This window comes from Callorhinchus milii, unplaced genomic scaffold (assembly GCF_018977255.1).
Source record: "Callorhinchus milii isolate IMCB2004 unplaced genomic scaffold, IMCB_Cmil_1.0 Scaffold4, whole genome shotgun sequence".
Classification (NCBI taxonomy): domain Eukaryota; kingdom Metazoa; phylum Chordata; class Chondrichthyes; order Chimaeriformes; family Callorhinchidae; genus Callorhinchus; species Callorhinchus milii.
Genome location: NW_024704745.1, coordinates 45,781,886 through 45,797,128, shown reverse-complemented (window position 1 = coordinate 45,797,128; position 15,243 = coordinate 45,781,886). Strand labels below are relative to the sequence as shown.

Below are 15,243 nucleotides of genomic sequence, written 5' to 3'. Positions count from 1 at the left end.
GTTCTCGATATTTTTCGTTAAAAAAATATCCATTTACTTTTTATATTTCAAAGTTGTGCTGTATTTCGAAGTGCACAGTCGTAAGGGCAGATAAATAAAAATTGGAGATTGACTCTGCAGTCGCTCTCAAAGATGGCATAAGTCTGTTGGTTCAGGACAAATAGCAGACAATACATCAGAACACTACCATGTACTATGACACAATGAATGGAATGGGTTCCTGTTAATTAAATTTAACAGACATTTAATATTTTAGATTACAAGACATTATGGATGATGATGTCATGAGCAGGCTGAATGCAAACCCAAAATGATATGTGAAAGTTATGCAGGTTCAATTTCCCTTTAATCTGAAACTATTAAACCTCAATACCCTTTTACTGTAAAGTGCACAGCAAAAGAGATATGATTGTGCTCTTCAGCTCATCGGCAGGTCAGTTTATACTATTCACTGACAACTATTCATCCCATCTGGAGCCCCATACCTCCACTGCTTTATGATCAGTGGGTGGTTTTGTTTTAGGGTCCAATGACCAAGTGGATTCTCCTTCACATCCCATCCACTCCTTATGAGATACAAGAGTGAGGCATCATTCTGCAAAGGGATCCTCTTACATCCTGAATGTTTTTTAGCCCAGGATTTGTTTAAAGTAAGCAAAAAGTGAAAATTACAAACCATTTTCTCTACAACATTCTCATTTCATGAATCATTTCAGATGGAAATATCCGTTGAGTGCATAAGGATTTGCACAGAATAGAAGGTATGCAATGGCTAGAGTTCAGATAATTACACATACACACACACTTACCTGTACAATGTGTATTTCAAGCCACAGTAAGTTAAATGTAAAAAGACATTTAGGCAAACCTTTCATTACATTGAAAAGTACTACCACATGTGACAATGGAAAAAAGATTCTCAAGTGAATAAATATTGTGGCAAATGACTATTTACTCTTGAAGAATCAATTGCACAATCCTATGATTCCAGTCAGTCTGCCATATATGTCTATCCACATGTGGCACTCTCAATAGTTTGCTTTGGATATTCTAAAGCATGATGATAGGTATCTAAGTGTAAGACACTAGACTGACAAAAATAATCAGTGTTTCGGGCATTCCCATCTTTTGGCTTCTCTAGCTTCAATGAGCGTAAAGCTGATATATCACTGAGGAGTTGTACAATTCTGTTAATGCTAATCTGATGGCGCAAGGACTTGAGGAAATCTAGTCCAGAAACTAGCTTCTATAGAACATAATAACACGTGATTGCACATCATTATATTTTTCTATTCTCCCAATCTAATCGGGATGGGTTCTGTTTTGTAATAACATACTCTTAGTTGGGAATCTACACTAGTTTGATTTTAAGGTGATTCAGTGGCAGAACCCTATTGCTTCTCTCATAGGTTCTCTCCATCCTGCAGCTCAGAATTAGAAATTGATATCTATGACCCAGGTATTCCTAAGACTCCTTGTTCACTCTCATATTTCATTCTCATTGAATAATGATAATAATAATAATCCTTGCATTTGATATAGCGCTTTTCACGTCGGAAGGACGTCCCAAAGCGCTTCACAGAACACACTGTAAAGTGAATTGACTGTATATTTGTGGGCGAACGCGGCAGCTAATTGCGTACAGCAGTGTCCCACAAACAGTCGTGGATTGAAGTGACCAATTTTTTTCTTTTTTTTTTGGTGAGGGATTATTATTAGGCGTGTGGAGTAAGGAAACTTGGCCACGGTTTCGCTCTGCCGGGAATTGAACCCAGGTGTCTCACTTGGAAAGCAGGTGCTCTAACCATTGAGCTACAGGAATCACTTATAGAGTTTTGGATACCAAGAACTGAAACTGGGCAGAGATAAGAAAAGAGACAGATAGGCGAGCCTGCAAGTTGTTTCTTCTACACTATGGCACATAATTTTATTGATAGATATTTTCATGATTGAGGTTGACATATTGTTCTTACTAGAACTGAGGGTAAACTTGGTTTGCTGCATGGAAAAAAACAATATAGAGCAAAGTGCTCTTGAATACACATTAAATAGTGTTACTCTCCAGCCCTGTCATTTACTTCTAAGTCTGCTTCCTTCCTAGGAAGGACCTTTGCCACTGCAAAGAGCAGAAAGAAAATAAAAGGAATGGAAATCTTAGTGAAAAGAACGGCACAGATGATTTTAATAAAATAAACTCAGGTATCAGACGATGGGAACTGTACTCTATCTCTGTTTAATCTTGAGTGAAGGAGAAGAACTATTTTGATGATCACAATCGAAGACAGCAATAGTAATACTGAAATCTTCATGTCCAACCATGGTACCAAAGTGGGGGATGGAGGTAGGGTTCATCCCAAACTTTGGCATAATGCTGTTTCCAAATTGGAGAAAGCAGCATCCCAGGGTCACCTTATTGGAATACCAGTGTAACTCACATTCAGTTGGGCCAGCATTTTGTGATGTGACAGTGAAACACAATTCTTCATTATCAGAAATGTTAAAAAAAAACTGTAAAAATGGCAGACATACTTCAGAACCAAACATTGTTCCAAAGGAGGATGTGCTTGCACCTCAAAGTCTATTTATCACTTGAAATTCCAATGTGCGGATGTCAGGGTTGTGCTCAGCTGTGCTGACACTCACTGACTGGGCTTGAGAATCGCCATTTAGCTAAGGTACCGGAGGCCTGTGAAATTGTATTTCAGCATCTGTCAGCACTTTCCATGGAGGAATGAAAACAGGAGGTTGGAGGAAATGAAAAATAAAAATATGCAATTAATGATTCATTACTTTGGAACCCAGTAACTGCTTGACTTCAGTTGCCTTTTAAAGCTAAGTGACATTTAAAGTTGCTATGTTCTGCAAAGTGGTTTCAACGTTCAAGATTACACTGAGTAATTAAATCACATCTTTTTACCACATTCAGTATTGATGTGGAACCCTCTTATATGAAAATGTTTAGCTTGTAAAAAGAAGCATACATATATAAAATCAGATAAAGCAACCACAAACTAATATGAATGTTGACAGTTAAATGAATATTTGAGCCTCATACTCATTTGATGGATAGCTGTTGACTTTTGATTTTAACATGACTGTATCCCTAACTGCATAGCATTAAAAGTCAGCTGAAGACTTCCATGATTTCTTTGATGTATGTTTAAAGCTCCATTAAAGTTCTGGCTCTCACAGTTCATTAAAACTATCAATTGCCCAAAAGTACAGATAAATGTCACTTTTTGTCTTGCATTCACTTGTGATGGAATGGGATTGAGTGTAGAGCTTTATAGCATTGGACTGAAATGTCACTGAAATTTATGAAGGAGATTGAGAATATTTTAAAACAAACAAAAAAACACATTTATGATTTGATGCATTTTACATTTCGGTATTTTACTTAAAAATGTTAGTCTTTTGGCCTGCAGTGGTTGAGCATTCTGAGCTTTCCGATCAAACGGCAATCCAGTCTGCAATCTGGTGTAATCTGCAGATACGAACATAACGGAAACTACCAATTAAGAAAATAAAACCGTTATCGTTGCCGTTGCTGTCTTTTACAATAAAATGTATTAAGGCTGTGATTTTCACCAGTTTTGTTTCATCTTGCATTTTAAGACCACTGAAGTTGATCAGAACTGACAATTAATTCACTAAAAAAATTCTGTGTCTCCAGACGCTGTATCTTGCAGCTCTGCCTGAAGGTAAAGTATTAGAACTCTCACGAATATATTTTATAGAACTGTCAAAGGCTGAACATTTCACAAACCTATCAGACCACATATTTCATGAGTTTCTTTATCCATTTTCTGGAGCTGTCAGTATCCAAATGTAAAATGATTTATATGCAATTCTCAGTTCAGTTTCTCCAGAACGCTCCAAGTCAAGGTAATTGATAAAACTGGAATTTCAATGTCATCTTCTGTCTTTGATGAGTTTATCCGTTCAAATGGAGCCAATGATGGGTCTTTACAGTATACATCATATTGAACAACAGACTCCTTTAGCACTTTTTGCATAGAAACATCCATTAAGTGAAAGCTTCATATATACTATTGCACAATTCAATGTATTTTGAATAGAATCGATGAGTGAATAAAGTACCCTCTCAGTAACAAGGGGTATAAATTTGGGATTGCTCCTAGAAGAGTTAAGAGGAAGATTAGAAGAAGTGGGCACATGGCTCATTGCTCTAGGGCAGGGGTTCTCAAACTTAGTGAGCCTCCCTAATCTAAGAAAATTAAAAACAGTTGCACTTCCCCATAGTTTACTAAGACAACACAAATAATCCTATACTTTTCAAGAATATGAGTAACAAAATAGAAGGGTTTTGATCAATATAGTTATAATAAGAGAATGATGCCAAAAGTATTAATTTTATTTCATAAAATATCCTAAAATGCTAGTCTTCAGTCCCGGTCTCCACCTCCCTCCATGCACTCTAATTAGTGGCTTGATTCAGACCAGGCCTTGCCTCTCCATTCCGGTCAGTCAATCTGGATGTCCTTGAACATTTTCAAGGCTGAGATTGATAGATTTTTTTAAAAAATAGAGGGATTAGGGGATATGGGGATAAGGCAGGTAATTAGAGTTAGGTCAGAAGATCAGCCATGAACTTATCGAATGGCGGGGCAGGCTTGAGGGGCCGAATGGCCTACTCCTGCTCCTAATTCTTATGTTCTTATGCCCCCCACCCCTCCCCTATTGTCACAGGGATTGTTGGGGAAGGAAGCATTGTTGTGGGATTTGGTTGTAGTGGAAGCAGCTTTGCTGGGATGCAGGGCGAGTCACATGAAATCCAGAACTGCTGGGAGATATACAACTGGAGGCTCCTCGGTTCACATTCATGTCTTGATCCATCCTTGCCCCCTCCTCTTTCTGATCTATATACTCCCTCTTGGGGATGTCATCTGCAGACATGGGGTACACATGTATGCAGACGACACCCAACTCTATTTCCACCTCACATTGCGACCTCCAGTCCCCTGATGTTCTGTCGGCCTGCCTGTCAGACATCAGGAGCTGGATGGGCGCAAATTTCCTTCAGCTGAATGTTGACAAGACAGAAGCCATACTTTTTGGCTCTTGTCAATGTCTGAAATCACATGGTTCTCACCTCCTCCACCTACCCAACCTCACTAAAACTCTCAGAACCCGTACGCAACCTAGGCGTCAGGTTCGACCCCCAATTATGCTTCCTCCCCCACATCCGGTCCCTCACCAGCACCTCTTTCTTCCACCTCCGACGTATCGCCCATCTCCATCAAGACCTCACTCCAAAAGCCACTGAAACCCTGGTCCATGCCTTTGTCACCTCTTGGCTGGAGGTCCTCACCCTTGTCTTCAAATCCATCCACTCATCTTCACCCCCCTACCTTTCTGACCTCTCTCCTCACAACAGTGCCCGCTGCCTTTGCTCCACCGGGTCTGGCCTCCTCCTTGTGACCCAAATCCTCCGCTCCACCATCGGTGGCTGTACCTTCAGCCACTACACCCTGAGGCTCTGGAACTCCCTTCCTCACTCCCTTTGTCTCGCCCCCTCTCTTCCTATTTTCAGTTCTCGGCTGAAGACCTTTCTTTTCAACCGTGCCTTTGGTCACCTTCCTCCCCCTCCTCCTGGCTCGGCCCCGGAATCCGTTACTGTGAAACGATCTGAGATGCCGTCCGGAGAGGACGGCGCTATATAAATCCAACTTGTTGTTGTTATGCCTCCCTAAGGAGGTGTGCCCGATAGTTTGAGAACCTCTGGTCTAACAGTATGATTCTCACTTGGAAGTACTGGCAATTGAATAAAAATGGCAGTGTTCCCAGGTTCAAATCCTAGATGAGCCCATATTTTGACAAGAGGGAACTAGAAGGATATGGGAGTGAATAAGGAATAGGTGGAGACTCATGTGGAGTATGAACATTGGCATGGATTGGTTGGGCTGAGTAACATGTTTCAATGCTGTATATTTTTTGTAAATTCTTGTAAGTCTAATATCTTGGAGTGGAAAGGTTATGGAAGAGGTAGCTATTGAGGCTAACACTACAAGATTTGAAGATAAATAGCATAAAAGGATATGGGGAAAAACTAGGAAATTCAAATGAGAGTATTTAATCCAACAAACTCCTGCAATTGGCTCCTCACCTCTGACCTTGTCTCTATCCTCCTCCCCAGTTATTTATTGTAGTTCACAGAGTGGAGTCCTGTAGATCAGGACTGTTGAAAGTAAACTGTTAGAGCACTTGCCTTACAAGCGAGAGACCTGGGTTCGATTCCCAGTCAGGTGAAATGTTGGGCAAGTTTCCTTACTCCACACCCCTCTGATTACCTAGCAGTAAGTAGGAACCCATTTGTTAGTCGATTGGTAGATAGCTTTTCTGGGGGTAATAACTCCTTCAAGAAAAAAATTGGTCTCTTCAATCCAAGAATGTGGGACACTGCTGTGCGCAATTGGCTGCTGCGTTTCGTCCATAAAATATACAGTCAATTCACTTTACAGTATATTCTGTGAAGCGCTTTGAGACAACAACAACAAGATTACATTTGTATCGCGCCTTTCATGTTGGGAGGACTCAAAAACATGATTAGGTGCTATATCAAATACAGGGAATATTATTATTTTATTTGACCCTCAGCTTTCTTTCAAACCCTATATCTGGTCCTTGTCCAACAATGATTTTCTCCACTTCCAAAATATCATTAGCTCTTTTCCAATCACGTTCCCAATGCACCCAAAACCTTCATTCATGATTTTTTCACCCCTAGATTTGACTCTTTTCTATCACCTCATCGCTGACCTCCCTGGCTCAGCAGTCCATAAGCTCCATCTCATCTAGATGTCCACTAATTGTGTCCTCTTTTGCATGAGGCTTTTTGGGAGTTCAGCATCCCCTTACCTGTGAAGCTGCACAAGCTGCCTGTGTCCCAGCAGATTGATATCAATCCTTGTCCTGACCTTAAAATCTCTCTTGCTCCATCCCACTTCTGCAAATGTCTCCAGTGCCATTCTTGCCCATTCTCCCCCCCTCCTCAAAATCAGCCCAACTGTATCATTGGAAGCTAAGCTTTTGGTTATTATAAAACTCCGTTCTCTGAAACATTCTTTTTCTCTGTTACCTCCCTCTCTACTTTCAAAACTCTTTTGAAAACCTAGCTCTTCCAGAACACCATCACTCAAATCCCTCCAATTCTCCTCTTGCTGCGTTTCCACTCATTTCTGTACAATTGACAAGTGTAAACAATGAGACATTATCCTATGTGAAAGGTGTTATGTAAGTGCAACTTTTTTTGCTGTAACACTAATTTAGATCAAATCATCTCTTCCTGTACTATACTTTCAATGATTCCATGGGGTAAAGTTTGGGCATTTCAAAACTAACATTGGCATAAACTACTGTTTATTAGATTGCAACACACCTCTAAGCAAGTGGTTTGTTCTTTTTCAGACCCTAGTGCTCACCATTTTTATCGAATTTTGAAACGGGTAAATTTGTGTTAAGCAAATTGTAGACTGTACAGCTGGTTCTACTATTTTGGTGTGTAATATTTATTTTCCAATGCTTATCTGTCAAGCAGGGATAAAATCTGTGTTCTCTCCAATCAGGCTTTAAAGTATATAAACGCCTCTTATTGTGCATGCATTAGATGTCATCAAGGAGGCAGTCATTCATAAATCACAAATCTCAATTTGCCCTATACCTAGAACACATTGAAGTTACATGTGTGTGCTGTCTATCTAAGCACAGCACGTGGATAATGTGACAATGCTACCTCAAGCTGCAAAACATAAAATGCCTCTCTCAACAATTTAGCGATTAGCTGCTGCAACTTTGTTCCTCCTCAGGTGCTGACGTCTTACTGGATTACAGTTTCCCAGGTACAACTCATACTTTTGTACTTCATCCAAGGAGCCATTAAATAGAATCAAGAAAGCAAGTCCAGGACAAATACTTTCAGATACACCAAGGCAAGGGAACACAGCTTTAGGGCTGTAAATGACAATTTCAGTCCAAACCCCATTAAGTATTTCTTTACACAGAACAGACTACTAAGAAAACTGAACTCATTAAAGCAACAGGTTGATATTATGATGAAAGAAGGCTGGGTGGGTATTCTGGAAGGATTATATCAAATAAACCACATGCTTTTCTTATCTGAATCTATAGTGATTTTGTGAAATTGTTAGATAGATTGAATCTGGGATCTGCCTATAAAGCATTGGACAATGGAAATGTAATTGGCCCAGGTTTGAGGCGTCACAAGTCTAGCACCCCATGTTTTGCAATTGAATATTTTTCTACATTTTAATCAAGACCAGTTCTACAACTATGTATGTACTTAGATAAAATCAATACAAAATGGCCCAATAACATATTGGACTTTTCAGACATCTTTGCCATCCTCCAACAATGTACAGATGTTAAGCTTGGTCCCTAAAATTTAAACTACGTTTAAATCAATCTGAACATTCTGATTAGAACCATTCTTTGTAACAACCCAAAACATATATTTAAAAATAGCTGCAAGAATCATTTTAGTGCAAATGACAGCAAGATTGCACCTGCAGAATATCAAATATAAAAGTGGCCCCACAAGGTTTTCTTAATCTGCTATGAGTCAATTTAAGCTGCTTGAAAATCAGTCTTTAGCTCAGACTATCAATACCATAATCTGAGAAATACTTATGTGGGGAAAATGTAGTCAGACACTGCTGCACCTCCTTATTGGTACAATTTTGAATTGATAAAAAGATACAAAACTGAAAGTAATTTTAAAAAGCGATACCCATGATAATTTTAAAGCCAAGTTTTTCAGAGGTATTTTCTTTAAAGTCTGAACATGTGCTGTTTTAGAAACTGAATTCTGGTTTATCAGGTGACTGTAGTATTTGAGTCCTGGAAATGAGTGGCAAGCTGCCAGCAAAACAATCACTGAAGGGTGTTCAGGTATGACCATTTTAAGCATTAGTACCTTATCATGTATTCACTAGAGAACTGCCCGTCAGTGAGCAAGTGCACATGCTGATGAAATGCTCCATCAAAAAGTGACAGGTTGTGGTTGGGTTGGGTGACTGCAGCGGGCTAAAGCAGCAGGCTCTGACATTGCCCTTTGTCCAGGAAAACCATGTTTAAAAATCAGCACAGCACTGGCCAACTCAAAAGATCATCTCTCATCGGTGAGATTAACACGTGAAAGGAATTTTGGCAATTTCAGCCCAAGATGAAGTGCAATCTGCTCCTAATGTAGTACCCAGCAGTTATCTTCCACCTCGTTGAGAACTATTAGGCATTTGGTTCATTTTTCTTTTCTTCATTTTTTCCCTTTCTCCTCCATTCCTTTGCTGAAAGTGGTGACTGACCCTGAGACTAATTCCAAAGGCACAAATGTGAAGAACTTGGTTCAAGTGGCTGTGCTTGATGTGCGCGGATCAGTAATAAATCTCCAGAAGATTCACTGACTTCTTTTCATGAAAAAAAATATGATTCTATTTAAATAATGTCCCATTGCTGCCTCGGCTGAGTATCCATTGATAGAAGAGTTCCACTGGTGCAAGCAGAGTCAACTGCTACTTCTAACTGCAACAGAAGCAAGCTGCTGGGGGGTGGGGGGAAGAAAAGATCACACTCTCCAGTACTATCAATTGTCACACCCAAACAAACAAGACTTCTCATCACTGTTGGAGAAGTGCTCTGATTCTGGCAATATTTGACAGAAATGCTCCTCATTATTTCTGCTTTCCCTTTTTATCTTTCATCTAGATACTGCTTTCATTTCTGTTTTGAATTGTAATGTAACAGGACCAATTAAAAACTCTTACACTGGGAGACAAGAATCTGATTGACAGGAATGTAGGAAATGTTCATTCCTTGTAATGGATTATATACTGGAGGGAAAAAAAATCAGATGTAATTGTGCAAAATGTGTATCCAAACTAGTCTAATTAGGAGAATATTATTGAGAGCGGAAGAATCACTGTTTGCATTTCCTCAGATGACAACAGTCAATAAAAAAAAATATTTTGAACCCTTGGCATCAGAAGTAGTACTGCAAAAATTATGTTGCTTACGTAACCATGCATATCAGAAACTGTAGAAAGTTCCACAACTAAGACAGTGAAACGGAAAGAAATTGAAGAAGTATATGAACAATGAGTTCCAACCATTGTTCCTGCGAGCATTTCATTGCTGAACTCACAGTTACTGATTTGTTTTAAATAGACTTTTTTGTGTCCATTTCTTTCAGCTATTATTTGAACCTGTGGGTGAATGTTGGAGCGTTTTTCATAAAGTGGTCCTTATGATAATTATCATATGGAATGCATTATAGAACACAATTAAATTCACTCCTATAAACAAATCCAGATTTTTAGGCACAAAATCGGTACGGTCATAGTTCGGAGGAAAAGTAAAACACCTTCAAAATGCATCAATTTGGCAGGTAAGTTTCTTTAGCAACAATCTTTGTACAGAAACCAGTAACTATTGGACCAGTTAAGTTTTAATGATCTTTATCAATTCTGAGTGGTTGACAAGGAATGTAATTTAAATAATTTAGGTACCTAAAAAAGTCAAGATTGCAAGGAAGAGTGCTAATTATTATTCGGGTAACTATGGTTGAGATAAGTGTGCAGCAGTGAGGTGGGAATTCATTCCTTGTCTTTTGGGCACTAATTGTGTTGCCAGCTTCTCTGCAGCACCCAACAATGTGGTTCCTGAGTTTAACAATAAGGGGATTCTTGATAAATAGAGTAAATTGTATGGTGCACTTCCGACCCTGAAATATTTCTTTCAGGAAGTCGACCACAAACTCCACAAACCACAAATGGTTTTACTCACAGTTTTCTTCCACTTCTCTTTCAAATCTTCTCCTCTCCCCCTCCCACTTCCCACAATATACAAACACACACAGTGAGTGCTTGGTTATGTTTGTCTGCATACTGTATTGTCCTCGAAGGCAGATGCCACAGGTTTATTCACCTTTGCTTGGGATTGAAACCACATTATTTATTGCAACATAAAAACAACTGTTCATTTGACACTTAACCATGTGCAATTGCTTCTGAGGCATCATTCAGTTGTCTGGCTAAGGTCAGTCCCTACCCTCATATTTCTGGTCTGAATAGGTAGGCCAAGAGCTGAATCAGAAAGGCATGCAGTCTCAATATTTATTTTGATATGTTTGGCACTGCTGGTTCCAGAAATGGGACCCATTTATGGCACTTTTACATTTTGGGTTTGCCTTATAAGGTAGGTGGCAAATTACAACAAAAACTAGACATGCTGAATTTGGGGAAATCCTGCTTAAGTATTGTAGTCTCCCATTAAAAATGCTGCTTAGACTTGAAATTTCCCTTCAGAGAAGAGACCCAACTCTATAACAAATATTCACGGTACTTGAGGGACCCTGACATCTGTATATGTGCAAATATCTGATGCCATCATATATGTGTCAGGATGACATCAGTTGTTTGTGCATACACTAAATATCAATAGAAATGTATTTTGCTATCTCCGCTACCCAAATAAACTACTATGGAACTGAAAATAAGCCAGGAGGAAAGTCGTGAAATATTCAGTTGAATGTTATTTGAGTAGGGGAGATAACAAATTAATTAAATTTGTGATGTTTTCTCCAACTGGAAATCTGCAGATAATGTAACCAAAGTCTCTAACCATGGCAGGACTAGCAGTTTGGCGCTGAAATTCCAACCTCGGGAACCACAATGTGAAAGCATCAAAAAAGAACATGGTGGTAAATACTTCCAGAGGCAAGATTATTCATTGCTTCATGATATGAATGGCACACATAGTAACCTTCAGACATGATTGGGGCATTCACTTACTTTTCAATGACCAAGATCAATACTGTTTTATTTGACAATAAATATTCTTGCTGCATGAGAGGCAAAGCACATCTGTTTTTCTCCATTTGTGATGAAGTAGAATGCCATGATTTTCCACGAGTTAAAGAAAATGAGGAAACAATGTGGAATTCAAAATTCTGCTCCATCTACTGTAATTGTGTAGCTCTAATAGTACCACTGATTTTATAAAAGAATGTAAAACTGAAAGAAGACTTACTGTATAGAAATATGCTTGCATTGGTGATCCCAAGCTTGTTGGCTGCCACACACGTATAGTTGCCATAGTGATCCTCAGTAGCATTAGAAACAACGAGAATGGACCGATTGCCAAAGTTCTGAATCTGGATGCCCTGTGAAGCGTTATATATCCTGAGGAGAAAGAAGGACAGACAAGAAACATAACAAACAAACGCGTTTATATTCTTCAAACCAAAATTCCAGTTTTCTAATATATTATATATATACCAGGGTGGTTCAACATGTTGGTCGCTGAGGGCCAGATGCCCTAATTGAGAAACTTCCGTGGGCCACATCAGTAATATTTTTGTGTTTCCCTTCCAGAGACAGAAAATAAGATTTACGGGTTAGTGAGCAGATAGGTCAGTTGAAATGGAGGGTGGGAGGGGGGGGGGCAGATGAAATTGGCCTGCGGGCTGTCAGTTAGACCACCCTGATGTAGACTATACTTGATGATACAAAGTGAAACTGTGGGGAGTGATTTACGCAGACATGCAAATTTTGGTAAGGAAGTGTAAAGTGCAGTTTTTATAGCAGCTCTTGTGTTTGAAGTCGCAAATCTCATTGCCATTTTAGTTTGGGGTAAGTTGTGCATTGCTAAAGTGCCTGTTTTGGATCTAAACATTAAACCAAGATCCTGCCCGCTTGTTCAAATGGATGTTAATGATAGAATAACATTATTTAAAAAGAGAAGGGATTCTCCTGGTGTCCTGACCAGATAAAATTGGTCATTCACTTTATAACTGCTTGTGGGACATTGTGTGCAAATTGATATCTATATTTGCCTAGAAATTTGGACTCACTGCACTTGACAACAATTACCTTTGAAGTGCTGTGAAAAGTTTTGATGTTTCGGGTACCTTATTAAATGTAATTTATTATTATTTCATTAAAATAATTATTTCTGTAACATAAATACAGTATTTAATTGTCACAGAAGGGGCCTGGTGCTTATTACAACATGCAACTGACAAGGCCCATCACTTACTCTGTGCACACAAAACTGATGAGTCCTGTTAATTATTATGCACATTTAATTGACTGTGCTTATTACTTATTATGTGCAGTTATTGAGAGTTTGGGGAATGTTGCTAAGGTTTTCAGTGGTGGTTGGCTGTAAAACGCTCCTAGACACAACCCCGCGCGAAAGGCGCTATATAAATGCAAGTTGTTTCATGATTATTAATTGAGAAGAGAAAATATTTACATTGCTCACTTCCTTAACTAGTTAAATACATCTGTAGTCTGGTAAAATCTGCAGTTATGTAACCAACTAAATTATGAATAATTAATTTTTCTGAGAACAGTCCATCAGGAATCTGTTAATTGGGCAAATGGAGTATATATGTATACATATATATATGTGTGTGTGTGTATGTGCGTGGATGTCAACGTTATAGAATGACGACTGTTGCCTATGGACTTATTGCTGGTTTGATGAAATCCTGGCATAAGATTATTATTTGTCTTTGCTCCACTGGAAAAGCACACACACATATGCACATATGTCTTCTGAAGTCGGAGTGTATATGTTTGCTTTGTGTGTGTGTCTGCATACGTGTGAGCTAGTAGCATAGTAGCACACATGTGTGTGTCTCCTGATAAGAACAACCTCTGGGTATAGCGTCTAAATTGTGCCATTTTTTAATTCTAGTCGATTTGCAAAAACTCCACTTCGGCAGGAGATAGTATCAGAAAAGAGCTCCATTTATCCATTGTGATGTACTTCTGGTTAGTGGAAGATGTCCACTCATTTGCATAACATGGATTCCTTATTAAGCAATTAGTCTAAGAAATGCCACAAATTAGAAAACATTTATCGGGTGCATCATCGACACATATGATTTGTGTATTCACATTTGTATGAACAGACAGGGCATGTAGAGAGATACCTAGATCCCAAAAATTGTACACTGCATTATAGTGGGGCCGTGAAATAAAATAAATATCAGTCCCACCTCGAGGTCATCAGTTTACCGTAGACATCACTTTGTGAAGGGAGCTCTTACGAGCTCTGAAACCTTTCTTACTTGTTCTTGAGTATGCCTTGTAGATACGATACTGAGTGGATTTACTTTTCTGCATGAATTCACCTTCCTTGCACTTATTTACATTGCTCTCTTCCCTTGGGTTCCCTTACCTTTCTCTTCTGTGCAATTCGTTATGGTGGCTTATTTATTTGCAGCCAGGAAAGAGAGTAAGTGAAATGCAGCACCTGTTGCCCCTGGCTGCTCTAGGAACCAGCTTACAGAAGGCATGCAGCTAACCAGCAACAGAATCAGTCTGGGTCAGTAATTTTAACATGGGACATTTTAGAACAAGTAAGATGAATCCTTCAAAACTGTTTGGCAGTTTTTGTTTCCAAGCCAGATTTTTTTAGGTTGAATGATTTGTTGTGACTAGAAGCTGATATCTGTGTTTTTTGGTCTACACTGCACATATTTTTAGTTACCAGAGTCCCATGTGTTAGACCCTCTGAGGCAGTTTTAAATAATTTGGATGGAAATCATACATTTAAATAATAATAATAATCCTTACATTTGATATAGTGCTTTTCACGCCTTCTAGACGTCTCAAAGCGCTTCACAGAATATGCTGTAAAGTGAATTGACATATATTTGAGGACGAAACACGGCACCAATTGCGCACAGCAGTGTCTCACAAACATTCGTGGATTGAAAATGACCAATTTATTATTGTTTTGTTTTGGAGGGATTATTATTAGGCATGTGGAGTAAGGAAACTTGGCCAAGATTACGCCCTGCCTGGAATTGAACCCAAGTATCTCGCTTGCAAGGCGAGTGCTCTAACCACTGAGCTACAGGACTGAGCGATACCACAGGAGAAATGAAAATAGCTGTAAATAAAATTTAAATGTTTATAAATATTCACTGTGTAGGCCCAATATGGGTATTTTCTCAAGCAGTTTCCTGGTCTCATTAACTCATCTGTGCTGGAGGCGCAGGCAAGTTTTATCCGTCTCCTTCAAGAGAACTTGAGCAAATAAGACAATATCTAAAAAGTAACTTAAATAGTCATCTGATTTGGTACGTAATCCTCATCATAAAAAAAGGAATGGATATGCAAGTCATGAAGTCATGTGGTGACCAGAATTGTACGTAAGAACCCAGATGTACCTTAATCAGAGCTTTGTACAGCT

General features: G+C 39.0%; 1 protein-coding gene across 1 annotated transcript in view; it reads right to left on the bottom strand.

Moving 5' to 3' along the window:
• The window catches only part of LOC103184830 (limbic system associated membrane protein), a 351,957-nt gene that overhangs the window by 20,138 nt on the left and 316,576 nt on the right, over positions 1-15,243 (bottom strand). The window contains exon 6 of the mRNA XM_042334086.1: positions 12,064-12,215. Within this exon, the coding sequence (XP_042190020.1) occupies positions 12,064-12,215 (152 nt within the window). The remainder of the gene's footprint in view (positions 1-12,063; positions 12,216-15,243) is intronic.